Source organism: Marmota flaviventris, chromosome 8 (assembly GCF_047511675.1).
Source record: "Marmota flaviventris isolate mMarFla1 chromosome 8, mMarFla1.hap1, whole genome shotgun sequence".
Lineage (NCBI taxonomy): Eukaryota > Metazoa > Chordata > Mammalia > Rodentia > Sciuridae > Marmota > Marmota flaviventris.
The window spans coordinates 41,516,105-41,529,387 of NC_092505.1; the positions used below are offsets into that span (position 1 = coordinate 41,516,105).

General features: G+C 33.4%; 1 protein-coding gene across 1 annotated transcript in view; it reads left to right on the forward strand.

Annotated features, from left to right (window-relative positions):
- Positions 1–13,283, forward strand: part of Vps8 (VPS8 subunit of CORVET complex) — a 252,940-nt gene that overhangs the window by 162,424 nt on the left and 77,233 nt on the right. The window contains exons 37-39 of the mRNA XM_027951524.2: positions 2,593–2,682; positions 4,542–4,590; positions 7,852–7,955. Coding sequence (XP_027807325.1) covers positions 2,593–2,682; positions 4,542–4,590; positions 7,852–7,955 — 243 coding nt within the window. The remainder of the gene's footprint in view (positions 1–2,592; positions 2,683–4,541; positions 4,591–7,851; positions 7,956–13,283) is intronic.

Genomic DNA, 13,283 nt, shown 5'->3' on the forward strand with positions numbered 1-13,283 from the left:
TATGCCTATAAAATACATGGTACAGTTTTATATGTTTTTAAAATTTATACTAACAGTGTCATCCATAGTGCAAATCCTATTGCAATTTTTTTTCACTTTTTAAAAATTAACTCATTTATATACATGCAGTACTTCATTTATCTTAATGGTCATGATCTTTGAAGTGAATATACCAGTTTATTTCTCTGTTGATAGGTATTTAGGACTTTTTTCATTTTTTTTACTAGTATGAACAGAGCCACAGTGCACATCCTTTACATGTCTTCTTGTACCCATGTGAGATTTTTCAAAGTACTATTCATGGAAAGGGGATTGTTTAGATAATAGATGGCTTAATTCTACTGATATTGCCCAGCTGATTTCCTGTTTCTGTTCTTATCAGCACTGTTTGACATTTGCTATTTTCTCACATCCGTGAACATTCCTAATACTTATAGACTTCTTAATTTTTGCCAGAGTGATGGAGATTATTGATTATTTATGATATTGGATATCTTGCAATATATTTATGATTCTCAAGTCATCTTATTTATTTATTTTTCTATTGAGTTTTTTACTCTTATTCAGTTCTAGAGGTTCTTTCTAATTTCTGGATCACGGATTTGATAATTTTATGTGTTGGAGATATCTTCTTCTAATCTGTTGTAGCACATCTTTTAACTTGTTTTTAGTGACTTCCATTTTAATTTAACCATCTCCTTTAAGGTTTACATTTGTGTGTATGTATCTTATTTCCATTCCTATTTCAATGGCACTAAGAATTTATCTTATTTAAGTTTTATAATTTAGATTCTTACATTTTAGGCTTTAAATCCATCTGAAATATATTTTTGTAGGCTGATCAAGAGAGAGGTTTCTCTCTTCTTCTCCCCACATGATGGCTAATGGTTCATGTGGCATTTTATGAACCTTTCCTCGTTGATTTCCAAAGCCATACTGCTATATAGCAAACTGTCAAATGTGCATGAATCTCTGAGTTTTCTTCTATTCCTTTGGTCCTTTGTCATTCCCTGTACCTATACCAACATATTTTAGTTTATATAACTTTATAATAAGGCTTATTATTTGGAAAAGGATTTTTGTCTCCTATTCTTTTTCTTTAAAATACTTTGGCTATTTTGGTCTCTTACTATTCCACATCAAAGTAACGATCACCTTATCAAGTTCCTTTTTAAAAAATATCCTTCTGGAATTTTGATTTAAAAATATACTGAATTTATAGATTAATTTAGAGAATTAACATCTCTATAGTATTAATTTTTTACATTTAAGCCATGTAGTTGTCTTTTTAAAATGCCTCTTTTACCTTTTGGTGAGGTTTCATAACTTTTACATAAGGTTCTTATACATGTCTTGTTAAATTATTCCTAGATGCTTTATAGCTTTGGTTAACATGGTACAAGGAAATTTTTTTAAATGACATTTTTTATTGTTTGCTACTATAGTATTACAATGTGACTAATTTTGTGCCTTATATTACACGTAGTAGTCAGGCTGAATTTTTTTAGTTTAAATAGTTTCTAGATATTTTATAACAATAATATTATTTAAGAGGAATGGCAGTTTTGTTATTCTCATTCCTGTCTTACACTTTTTTCTTTCTCTTATCAAATATCTAGGAGCTCAATGATATTGTTGAGTAGAAGCAGTGATAGTATATCTTTTAACCTTGTCCTAATTTAAAAGGGATTATATCTAATACTTTACATCAAATGCAGCTTTAAAAAATGCATTTTCTATTATAGGATTTTGATAGATAACCTTTATTAAGAAAGTTCTGTTTCCAGTTTGGGTACAGGTATTTTGTCTTTTTTTTTTTTTTTTTTTTTTTTGGTCATTAATGGGTGCTGCATATTTACCTAATGCTTTTTTACATTTATTGAGATGTTCAGATGTTTTTCTTCTTTAATCTGTTAACCTGTTAATTTGTTATTCTTGCCTTTTTCTTCTAGGAAGATTTTTTTTTCCTATTACTCTTTTTAAAGAAGCTAAGTCTGAGTTTGTTAAACCTCTTTATTTTTTGCTTTCTGGCATTTTCTTTTATCTTCTTAGCTTATTTTGTTGTTGTTTTAGTTGTTTAGATGGGCACAATACTTTTATTTTACTTATCAAACCCAGTGCCTCACATGTGCCAGGCAAGTGCTCTTCTACTGAGCCATAACCCCAGCCCTACTTCTTTCTTTTTTCGCTGATTAGATATTCTCAGTTTATTTTTATGGGGATTCCATAAGTTAGTGTATAGTATTTTTACAGTCATTTCATTCTGAATATTTTGTTTAGAATTAAACTTGATGAATTTCTAGTTTATATTATTATTATTTATATGTATATGTTTTTCTCCGGTAACTATGCATGTGTGTAATAATTTTTTTAAATAAATGTGAAAAAATGAATATACTTGGTCCAATTAAAACAGCCAATGGACCGTTGTAAGACACAAAAATCAAATATTTGCAAATATTTGCAAAACAGCATATACCAAGGTTTGCATGTCTTATATATTATAGTGGATTTTTCCCCATCTTTAATAGATCTTTCCACTTCACAAATAAGATTTTTGAATAAAAATATGTATCTTTTCTTTTTTCCTAGATTACTCAAAAGTATCAACTCCATGAAGTCACTGCTTATTTATTGGAAAAGAAAGGAGATATTCATGGTGCCTTTCTAATAATGCTGGAGGTAACATTTGCTGCATTTGTTTTGTCTTATTTCTTTCTATCTCAATACATTCATTAGTCCATCTTAATTTCTTATGTTTCAAGATATGTTGCAGACAAAAGTACATTTTACCCCTGAATATTTTGATCATGCATATCATTGAGTGCAGTTCAGTATTTCTTTGTGGTACTTTGCAAGAAAACATAACATTTATATACAATGAAAATGCAACTTTTAAGTGTACCATTTGATAAGTTTTTGACAAATGCATGCATTTGTCTAACTGAAGTCTTTATCAAGATAGAGAACATTATCTTCACTCCAGAAAGTTCTCTCATTTTTTAAAATATATTTTCATCCAGCTAGGAATATAATAAGGAGGTCCTATTTACATCAAAAAAATGACCCATGTTGGCTCCTAGTTTATTTGATTCTAAAATATGCCAGGAAGAACACCCCTCAAAAGCTTAATATAGTCTTTTGATTTCTTTTAATCTGTAAATTACCTCTCCTTTATTTTTCCTTGTAATTTATTTGTTGACACTATAAAGCTAGTATAAACAAATAAGTAAAAAGTGTTCCTAGCAGGGCAGGTGCAGTGGCACATACCTATAATCCCAGTGACTCAGGAAGCTGAGGCAGAAGGATTGTGATTTCAAAGCCAGCCTCAGCAATTTAGCAAGTTCCTAAGCAATTAAGTGAGACCGTCTCTAAATAAAATATTAAAAAGAGCTGGGGATGTGGCTGAGTGGTTAAGTGTCCCTGGGTTAACTCCTCAGTACTAATAAAAAATCTTAAAAAGTATTCTTGGCATGAATAGGGGAAGGAGAGGCAGGAGAACTGGGCAGGGGACCATTACCACCATTTGCAAAACCTTAAGAACAACAACAACAAAAAAAATGTGGGCCACTAGGAGAATGATCACAACTTACCTAGATTTCAACTATACAATATATAGGCATAAACAAAGTCTAGGTCTAGGTTTGAACAGACTTTATAGGACACACTAAAGAATTGTGAAGCAGGGAACTTACTTTTTTGTTTTATAGAAACTGCTTTGGTGACTGGGAGAAGAGGTGGGAGGTGGGGGTGGTGAGATGCAGAGAAGGGAGAGGAAACACTGAAAGCAGAGAATACTTGCAGTAGCACAGGTATGAGTCAACAAGCACTTGACCTGGGTAATAGAAAGAAGAGGGCCTAGATTTGAGAACTTATAGATCATCTGATTGTGATATGAGATGAATGAGGTGGAATAGTGAATAATGATTCTAGTTATAAGCTAAAATTCTGTGATTTAAGATTCTGTCATTTGGGATCTTGAAGGGACCCCAAGAAAAGGAGCAAATTTGAAGTAGAAGGGATATATTAGGGATCAGGCTCAAAAGGGTTTTAAGAAGCCTTTGCAGTATGAGTTAAAGGTGTCTAAGGATCTAGAATTCAGTAGAGCAGTGGGTACTATGACTGCACATTTGGGAGAAATCACACCCAAGGCTGTGCCTTATGCTCTGGAGTAGACTTGTCATTTCCTTTGTGTTCCCATCCATCCAGTCCACCCCTTTTTCTCATAATCCAGTATGAATTTTTATACCCTAATCCTAAGCATGGATAAATCCTAATCCTCATTACTATGCCCAAAGAATGTCAGTGGCAATGATGTGTTATAAGAAAAGCAGACAAGGACAGAATAAGTGATAACTTGATCTTTTAGGTCCCTTGCCATATTGCTAACTATATGCACAAGTATTCACTTCTGAATGACAGTAAAGGACCATTCTTTATAGCTTTGCTATTTCTTTCCTATAAAATATGTTAATTCAGATTTGTGGTAGAATGAAATGTAAAATGTTCTTATTACTGCCTGTATTCTTTTTACCTCTTAGAGACTACAAAGCAAACTGCAAGAGATAACAACACATCAAGGTGAAAAAAGTAAGTTCTTGAATGTGATTCATAATTTATTTTTCTCCACAGCCTCCATATTTTAAAAAATATTATTTAAAAGTGAATTGCCTTTGTTAAGTAATAATTATATTGGTCTATCTGCATAATTACTATTTATCTACTTTAACATGGATCCAAAATTTAGCTAGTTTTCAAGTAATCATAATTGGAAATATTATAAGTGCCTTGGTGGTACTCATTGTCAGTAGATTTAAATATACAAGAAATAGACACTGTTCAACTGCTGTTGATTATCTTTTTAGTTATAGTTATGTACTTATAATTTGGTTTTATATTAATGAGGTACATAATATCATAAAAATTAAGTTCATGTGCCAAACAACTGCAAATCAAAGCTTGCAAGCAGTAAGTAATAGCCAGTGTTTCTGTACTGAATTTGTACAATTTTAGCCCAAAGCAGTAAAACTTGACAGTTTGGAATCTTGAGTGCGTTTGAACATAAATAGTTAAAAATTTCATCATGTTCTTTGACATTTCAACATTTTTTTTTTCAAGTTATGGTAAAGTATGTATAACGCAAAATTTGCTGTTTTTAAGTGTGCAATTTGGTGGCATTAAACACATTCACTTTGTTATAAAACCATCCCCATGATCTGTCTCCAACTTTTTCATCTCCCCAAGCTGAAAATCTCCCCACTAAGCAGTAACTCCCCGTTCTCCCCTCTCCCAACTGCTGGCAACCACCATTCTGTTTTCTGCCATTCTACTTACTTTTTCCAACAATATTTTTTTCTGAACTTGATTACTCTAAGAAACTATACAGTATTCTTTTGTTACTGGCTCATTTTATTTAGCATAATGTTTTTACATTTTGTAAATTTTGTCAAACATGTCAGAATTTTCTTCCTTTTTAAGCTGAGTACCATCCTATTGTATTTATATACCACATTTTGTTTTTTCATGTGGCCATTGTGAATAATGCTGCTATGAACGTGGTTGTTCAAATATCTTTTCAAGTTCCTGCTTTCATTTTTGTGTGTGTCTATATAACTAGAAGTGGGATCGGTAGATCAAGTACTAATTCTATTTTTAATTTTTGAAGAACTGCCATGCCACATTCCATACCCACTGCACTATTTAATATTCCCACCAAAAGTGCACAAGGGTTACAGATTTTCTGTAATCTCACCAACACTTTTGTTTTGTTTTTGATAGTAAGTTATCTTAATGGGGGAGGGGGAGGTGGTATCTTTTAGTTTGCATTTCTTAATGATTAGTGATGTTGAGCATCTTTTCATGTACCTTTTTGGCCATTTGTATATCTGTTTTGCAGAGATGTCTGTTTAACTTTTCAGTCAGGTTGTTTGCATTCCTTTCCTTGATATTTTTTAAATAACCCACCTGAAGATCAAGTAATCTCTTGATAAGTGACTTAGATTGTTCTACCTATTTCACAACATATTTTTGCACCCCTTGACCCTTCCTCTAATATCCCTTTACCATAACTCTGTAGATAAATTATCTATATTTTTTGATGGTTAAATATTGCATGGTAGTCTCTGTTATATCTTGATCATCTTGAATTATACTAAATCTTTTTGGAACCTCAGTAAGCACTTGATTGACTTTTCCATAATGATAATCCAACTAGATATTTAATTATTACTTTTGAATTGCCAGTGTGTGTTCAGTCTATTTCATTGTTAGGTTTATTGCATTTTATGACATTTTTCTATTTAAATTTAATGTTCTGAAAATATTTTTTCAGACAATACATGAAAGATTGAGAGAAAAGGAAGAAGTATATTTCTTCCAAATTGCCATGATTTGTAGGTGGTATATCTAGAGAAGCCAGTTTTTAAAACTCCTATAAGGATAAATTTTCCAGTAATAGTCTTGTAACCAGTCCAGTAATAGCCATCTGCTTTCAGATTCAATTTTGACAACATGCTTAAAAATTTGAAGCATTTGCTACTTTCAAGACATTGTGCTTAGTTCCTATAGGTTACAGACAGATGCCTAAAACATAGCCGTCCCTTCCTTGAATAATTGGTCTCAAGAAGGAGACACATACAAATTAACACTCTAACACAAGTCAAATGGAATGCACAAAGGTAGCAAAGGAGTGTTGAAAACCAGGGAACTGTTTGTGACCCATGAGTCAAGTCAAGAGTTGTGTGTTAGACGTGTATTACCTTTAAAATAAGTCAGAGGAGGACTAGAGGTTTAATAGACGAAGCAGGGCAAGATTAAGACACAAGTATGGAAGTGCCTGGCTTCTAACCTCAGAGGTTAAGAAATAATCTGGTGACACCAGGGCACAGAGAGTGAGAAGATAAGCTGGAATCTTTACACAGTACCTAGGGTCAGAATCTTACTAATATTCTGTTTCTAAGCATTAGGAATCTTTAATCTGTATGGAAGGAAATAATATGTTTGGACTTGTGTTTAAGAAAACCCTGGTAACAATATAAAAGGGAATGAAAGAGGCCATATTTGGAAGTCAAAAGTTCAGTGAAGAGACTGTTGCAGTAGCAGATATGCATGCTGCCAGGGTAACAGTGGTGGGCGTGGGCAAGTGCTGAAGTAAAATCAATAAAAATAAACACTTTATTTGAATGTGTGGAATTAAGGAGAGGGAAGCATCAAAGATGATGAAGATTTATAAACTGGTTAACTTAATCATGCTGGTTCCATTAACTTTGAAAATGTTGGGGGAGGAGCAGATTTGAAATGAGGAAGATAAGATGGGCTTTGCACATATAAAGTTCAAAGTGCTTGGAGGACATGGAGATTTTTTCCTAGGGTCATTTGAAAATTTATGAATGGAGTAAAGGCTGAAGTGTATACTTTAAACTTATTAACAAAAACTTGAGAATTGAAACCACGGGAGTGGCTGAAATCATTGAAAAATGAGAAAAAAGAATGTAAGACAGACTCTTAGGGAACTACCTACATTTAAGACAGGAAAAGATGGTAGAGAAGAAAGTGTGAAGGATAATCTTTCTACTAACTAATCCACAAATAGATGATTCCCATAACTAAAGCATGTCAAGATGCTAAGTACAATGTGCTTTATGTGTACTTTGAATGTCAAACATTTATATAGAACACTCCTATTGCCCAGAATGATCTTTTAATCAGTGTTAGGTCTTATGGATGATAGAATTCCTTAGAATGGAAAATTAAGGCTATGCAAAAGAAAGAGAATTTCATTTTTTTTCACAGAAACTCTGAGATTATCAGAAACACGTCCTAAAGTGTTGTTTATACTCTTTCTGAATCTAGATACCAGAGAACTTGCCTCACTGAAGGATGTTGAAGATACCATGGTAGACACAATTGCTCTTTGCCAGAGAAATTCACATAATTTGAACCAGCAGCAACGAGAGGTAGGAGAATGATTACTTAGGAATTTTAAAGCCTGTTCTGTTCTGAAACAGGAATTAATTCTATTTCCACTGCCCTGTCAACCACCTGAATTAATTCAGCTGGCATTAATCACTTTTAGTGTTCCCAGGAGTATAAGACTCCTGAAGTTATTATGAAGAGTGTTTGGCCTCTTTCTTCCCCACAAAAGGCTTTATGGTTCTTAGATTTGGCTGTTAAGCAAAATGTAAGGTTTGTGACTATGAGATGTCCCTGGTGTCTTTGGACTGAGATTTTGTGTATTCCTTGTAGTGGTACTATGGATATATGATCATTTATCATCTTTTCTATTCCCTGTGGCTGAAAGTGAGCATGAAGAACTGGAGCAAAGCCCTCAGGGATATGAAAAAAGGTCAAAGGAGGATATGATATAGTAGTTCTTAGTCTTGGCTGCACATTATAGTCACCTAGGAAGCTTTGAAAAATCTTTTTGTTCAGGCTGCACCCCAGATTAAATGAAACTCTCTGGGGCTGGAAACTAGTCATCAGTATGTTTTAGAGCTCCCTACACAATTCCTGTATAGAGCCACAGTTGGAACCCCTGCTGTAACAGACCCCAGATTGCACAAAAGAAAAAAAACAAAACTGAAGGAGGTGTAGATGAGCACCTAAAGCAAGTAGTAATTACAGCAGTGAAGCAGAAACTATGAGGCAAGGTGTGATTGACACCTAAATTCTGCAGTTGCTCTAAGAAGTAGAGTTACAGGGCTGGGATTGTGGCTCAGCAGTAGAGTGCTCGTCTTGCACGTGCGAGGCCCTGGGTTCGATCCTCAGCACCTCATAAAAATAAATAAATAAAATAAAGGTATTGTGTCAACTACTTCAAAAAAATAAATGTTTTTCAAAAAAAAAAAAAAAAGTAGAGTTGTATTACTCCTCTGTACCTTTCCCTGCAGTGCTTAGGTCTGACATCACACCACCTGAGCTCTTTCCACAATCTGAGTTTCTAAAATGGGAACAGTTAATTTTTCATAAATATTTAGTTGGACGTTTTACAATGAAAACAAATATTGGCCCAGCAGCTGGGAAGGTTGAGATAGGAGGATTGCAAGTTCAAAGCCAGTTTCAGCAAAAGCGAGGCACCAAAGTAACTCAGTGAGACCCTGTCTCTAAATAAAATACAAAATAGGGCTGGGGATGTGGCTCAGTGGTTGAGTGCCCCTGAGTTCAATCCCTGGTAAACCGCCCCGCCTCAAAAAAATATTGGTATGATTATTGTTCTCATGAGATGGATAAATTTCTCCTTTAAGTTTTTATCAAGGATTTTATTATTTTGATTTTACTTTTTAAAATAATTTATAGTTTTTTAAAATTAGTACACTATGGATATACAAAAGGTATATGTATTTCATGTACCTATGAGATTCACTATGGTATATTCATATATGTACATGAGAAAGTTTTGTCAGATTCATTCCACTCTTCCCTTTTCCCATCCCTTCTCCCCCACCCTCTCCGCCCCCAGTCCCTTTCCTCTACTCCACTGATCTCTCTTCTACTTTCATGGAATTCTATACCTCCCTTTTTCTTTCTTTTTCCTTTCTTCCTTCTTTTATTTCCCCCCTTATTTTGGTCTAGCTTCCACATATGAGAGAAAACATTCAACTCTTGACTTTCTGGGTCTGGCTTATTTCAGTTAACATAATATTCTCTAGTTCCATCCATTTACCAGCATGTGCCATAATTTTGTACTTCTTTATGTCTGAGTAAAACTCCATTTTGTGTGTGTGTGTGTGTATCACATTTTCTTTATCCATTCATCTGTTAACAGGCACGTAGACTGGTTGCAAAGCTTGGCTTTATGAATTGTACTGCTATAATTATTGATGTAGCTGCATTCTTATAGTATGTTGATTTTAGATCTTTTGAATATCTACCAAGCAGTAGGATAGCTGGATTATATGGTGGTTCCATTCCTAGTTTTTTGAAGAATCTCTTATACTGCTTTCCAGGTGGTTGTACTAATTTGCAGTCCCACCAACAATGTATGAGAGTATCTTTTCTCCCACATCCTAGCCAATATTTATTATTATTTGTATTCTTGATAATTGCCATTCTGACAGGAATGAGATGGAATCTTAATGTAGTTTTGATTTGCATATCCCTAATATGCAAATTCAAGAGGTGTTGTACATTTTTTCATATACTTGGCCATTTGCATTTCTTTTTTTGATAAGTATCTGTTTAATTCTTTTGCCCATTTGTTAATTGTGTTATTTCTTTTTGTTCTTGGTGTCCAGGTTTTTGAGTTCTTGTATATATTTTGTATGTTAATTCCCCAAGGGGCAGGTGGCAAAGATCTTCTCTCATTCTGGTCTCTCTCTTCATGCTCTTGTTTCCTTTACTATGCAGAAACTTTTAATTTAATGGCATCCTACTTATTGACTTTTTGTTTTATTTGTTGCCAATGTGTTGGAATGTTGAGCCTACATTTTATTCTAGCAGTTGCAGAATTTCTGCTTTACTTCCTAGGTCTTTGATCTATTTTGAGTTGACTTTTTTTCAGAGTGAGAGTTAGGTATCAAGTTTCATTCTACATATGGGTATCTAGTTTTCAGAGCACTATTTGTTTAAAAGGCTATCTTTTTTTTTTTTTAGGCTATCTTTTCTATAATGTATGTTTTTGGCACCTTTTTCAAGTATCAGTTGACTGTATCTGTGTGTGTGTTTCTCTCTGTGTCTTTTCTTCTATTTATTTGATCTTCATATTTGTTTTGGTGCCAGTACTATGCTGTTTTTGTTACTATAGCTCTTGAGTATAATTTGAGCTCTGGTATTGTGATGCTTCTAGCATTGCTCTTCTTACTTAAGATTGCTTTGGATATTCTGGATCTCTTATTTTTCCAAATGAATTTTAGAACTGTTTTTTCTTGATCTGTGAAGAATGACATCATTGTTATCTTGATAGGGATTGCATTGAATCTGTATTACACTTGGTAGTATGGTAGTATGGCCATTTATTAATTTTGCCTATCCAAGAACATGGAAGGTCTTTACATCTTTCAAGGTCGTCTTCAGTTTCTTTCTTTAAGTATTTTGTAGTTTTCATTGTAGAGGTCTTTCATCTCAGTTAAATTTATTTCTAATTTTTTAAAATTTGAGGTTATTGTGGATAGTTTTCCTAAATTTCTTAAATAATATTCATTATTGGAGTATAGAAAAGCAATTGATTTAGGTATATTGATCTTGTATCCTTCTACTTTGGTAAATTTGTTTATCAGCTCTAGAAGTCTTTTGGAGTTTTCAGGGTCTTATAAATATAGGATCATGTCATCAGCAAATAGAAATAATTTGACTTCTTCTTTTCCAGTTTGTATCCCTTTATTTTCCTTCTCTGGCCTCATTGCTCTGACTAGAGTTTCAAGAACTGTGTTGAATAGGAGTGGTGAGAGTAGACATCCTTGTCTTGCTCCTGATTTTAGAGAAAATGCTTTCATTTTTTTTTTTTTTTTCTGTTCAGTATGATATTGGCCTTGGGTTTGTCTTAAATAGTGTTTGCAGTGTTGAGCCAAGTTCTTTATATCCCTAGTTTCTCTAGTGTTTTAAATATGAATGGGTGCTGGGCTTCGTCCAATGCTTTTTCTGCATCTGTTGAGATTATTGTAATTCTTGTCCCCAACTCTTATTTATGTGGTGATTTACATTTATTGATTCCCATATGTTGAACCAAATTTGTATCACTGGGATGAAACCCACTTGATCATGGTGCACTATCTTCTTAATGTGTTTTTGAATGTGGTTTGCCAATATTCTATTAAGAATATTTTCATCTGTGTTCTTCATCAAGGATGTTGATCTGAAATTTTCTTTCCTTGTTGTTTGTTTATTTGATTTTGGTATCATGGTAATACTGGCTTCATAGAATGAATTTGTCAATGTTACCTCCTTTTCTATTTCATGGAATAATTTGAGAAGGATTGGCATTAGTTCTTTTTTAGAGGTCTGGTAAAACTGGGCTGAGACTCTATCTGGTTCAGGGCTTTCCTTTGTTGGAAGGCTTTTAATATCTGCTTCAATTTTATTACTTGATATTGATCTGTTTTTTATATCTTCATGATTCAATTTGTGTAAGTCATATATCTCTAGGAATTTGTCATTATCTTAAAGATTTTCCAGCTTATTGGAGTATAAATTTTCAAAATAGTTTCTAATGATTCTCTGTATTTCAGTAGTGTCTCTGATGATATTTCCTTTTTCATCTCTACTTCTGTTAATTTGAGTCTTCTGTATTTTGGTTAGTTTGGCTAAAGATTTATCAATCTTGTTTATCCTTTCAAAGAACCAACTTTTGTTCCATTGATCCTTTCTATTTTTTTATTCTCAGTTTCATTAATTTTGTCTCTGACTTAAAATTTTTTCTGTCTTCTGCTCATTTTGATATTAGTTTGGTCTTTTTTTCCCTAAGGTCTTGAGATATAATGTTAGATTATTTATATTTTTTTTAAATGTAGGAACTCAGTGCTATAAACTTTCCTCTTAGAAATGCCTTCATACTGTTCTAGAAATTTTAATATGTTGTATCTCCATTCTCTTTTGTTTCTAAGAATTTTTCTAAATTTCCTCCCCTGATTTTTTTTCTGTAACCCATTCTTCATTCAAAAGTGTATTATTTCACCAGGCACAGTGGCACATACCTATAATCCCAGTGACTCAGGGAGCTGAGGCAGGAGGATTACAAGTTCAAACCCAGCCTCAGAAATTTAGGGAGACCCTAAGCAACTCAGTGAGTCCCTGTCTCTAATAAAATATAAAAAATGGTTGGGTATGTTGCTCGGTGGTTAAGCACCCTGGGTTCAATATCAGGTACAAAAAAAAAAGTATTATTTCATCTCCAGGTGTTAGAGTAGTTTCTGTTTTTTATTGTCATTGATTTCTAATTTGGATGCATCCCTTAACCAACTATGAAGTGACCTTCATTGTTTCTTCTGTTTAATTTTGGCTTGAAGTCTGTTTTGTTTTATGTGAGAGTAGCTAACCTTGCTTGCTTTTCGGTATCCATTTGTATGGAATATCTTTTCCCTCCTTTCACCTTCAGTCTGTGGTTGTCTTTATTTGGTGAGTCTCTTTTAAACAATATATGGCTTTGGTTTTGTTTTTTTAATCCAATTTGCCAATCTGTGTCTTTTGATGAAAGAGTGTAGTTCATTTACATTCAGGTTGTTATACAGAAATGATGTTTATTTCCTGCCATTTTGATTTAATTCTAGTGCTTCAGACTCGATTCTCCTTTAATTGACTGTTCTTCTAGTGTATTTCTTCCCTGTGCTGATTTTCATTTTTCTTTTTCTTTC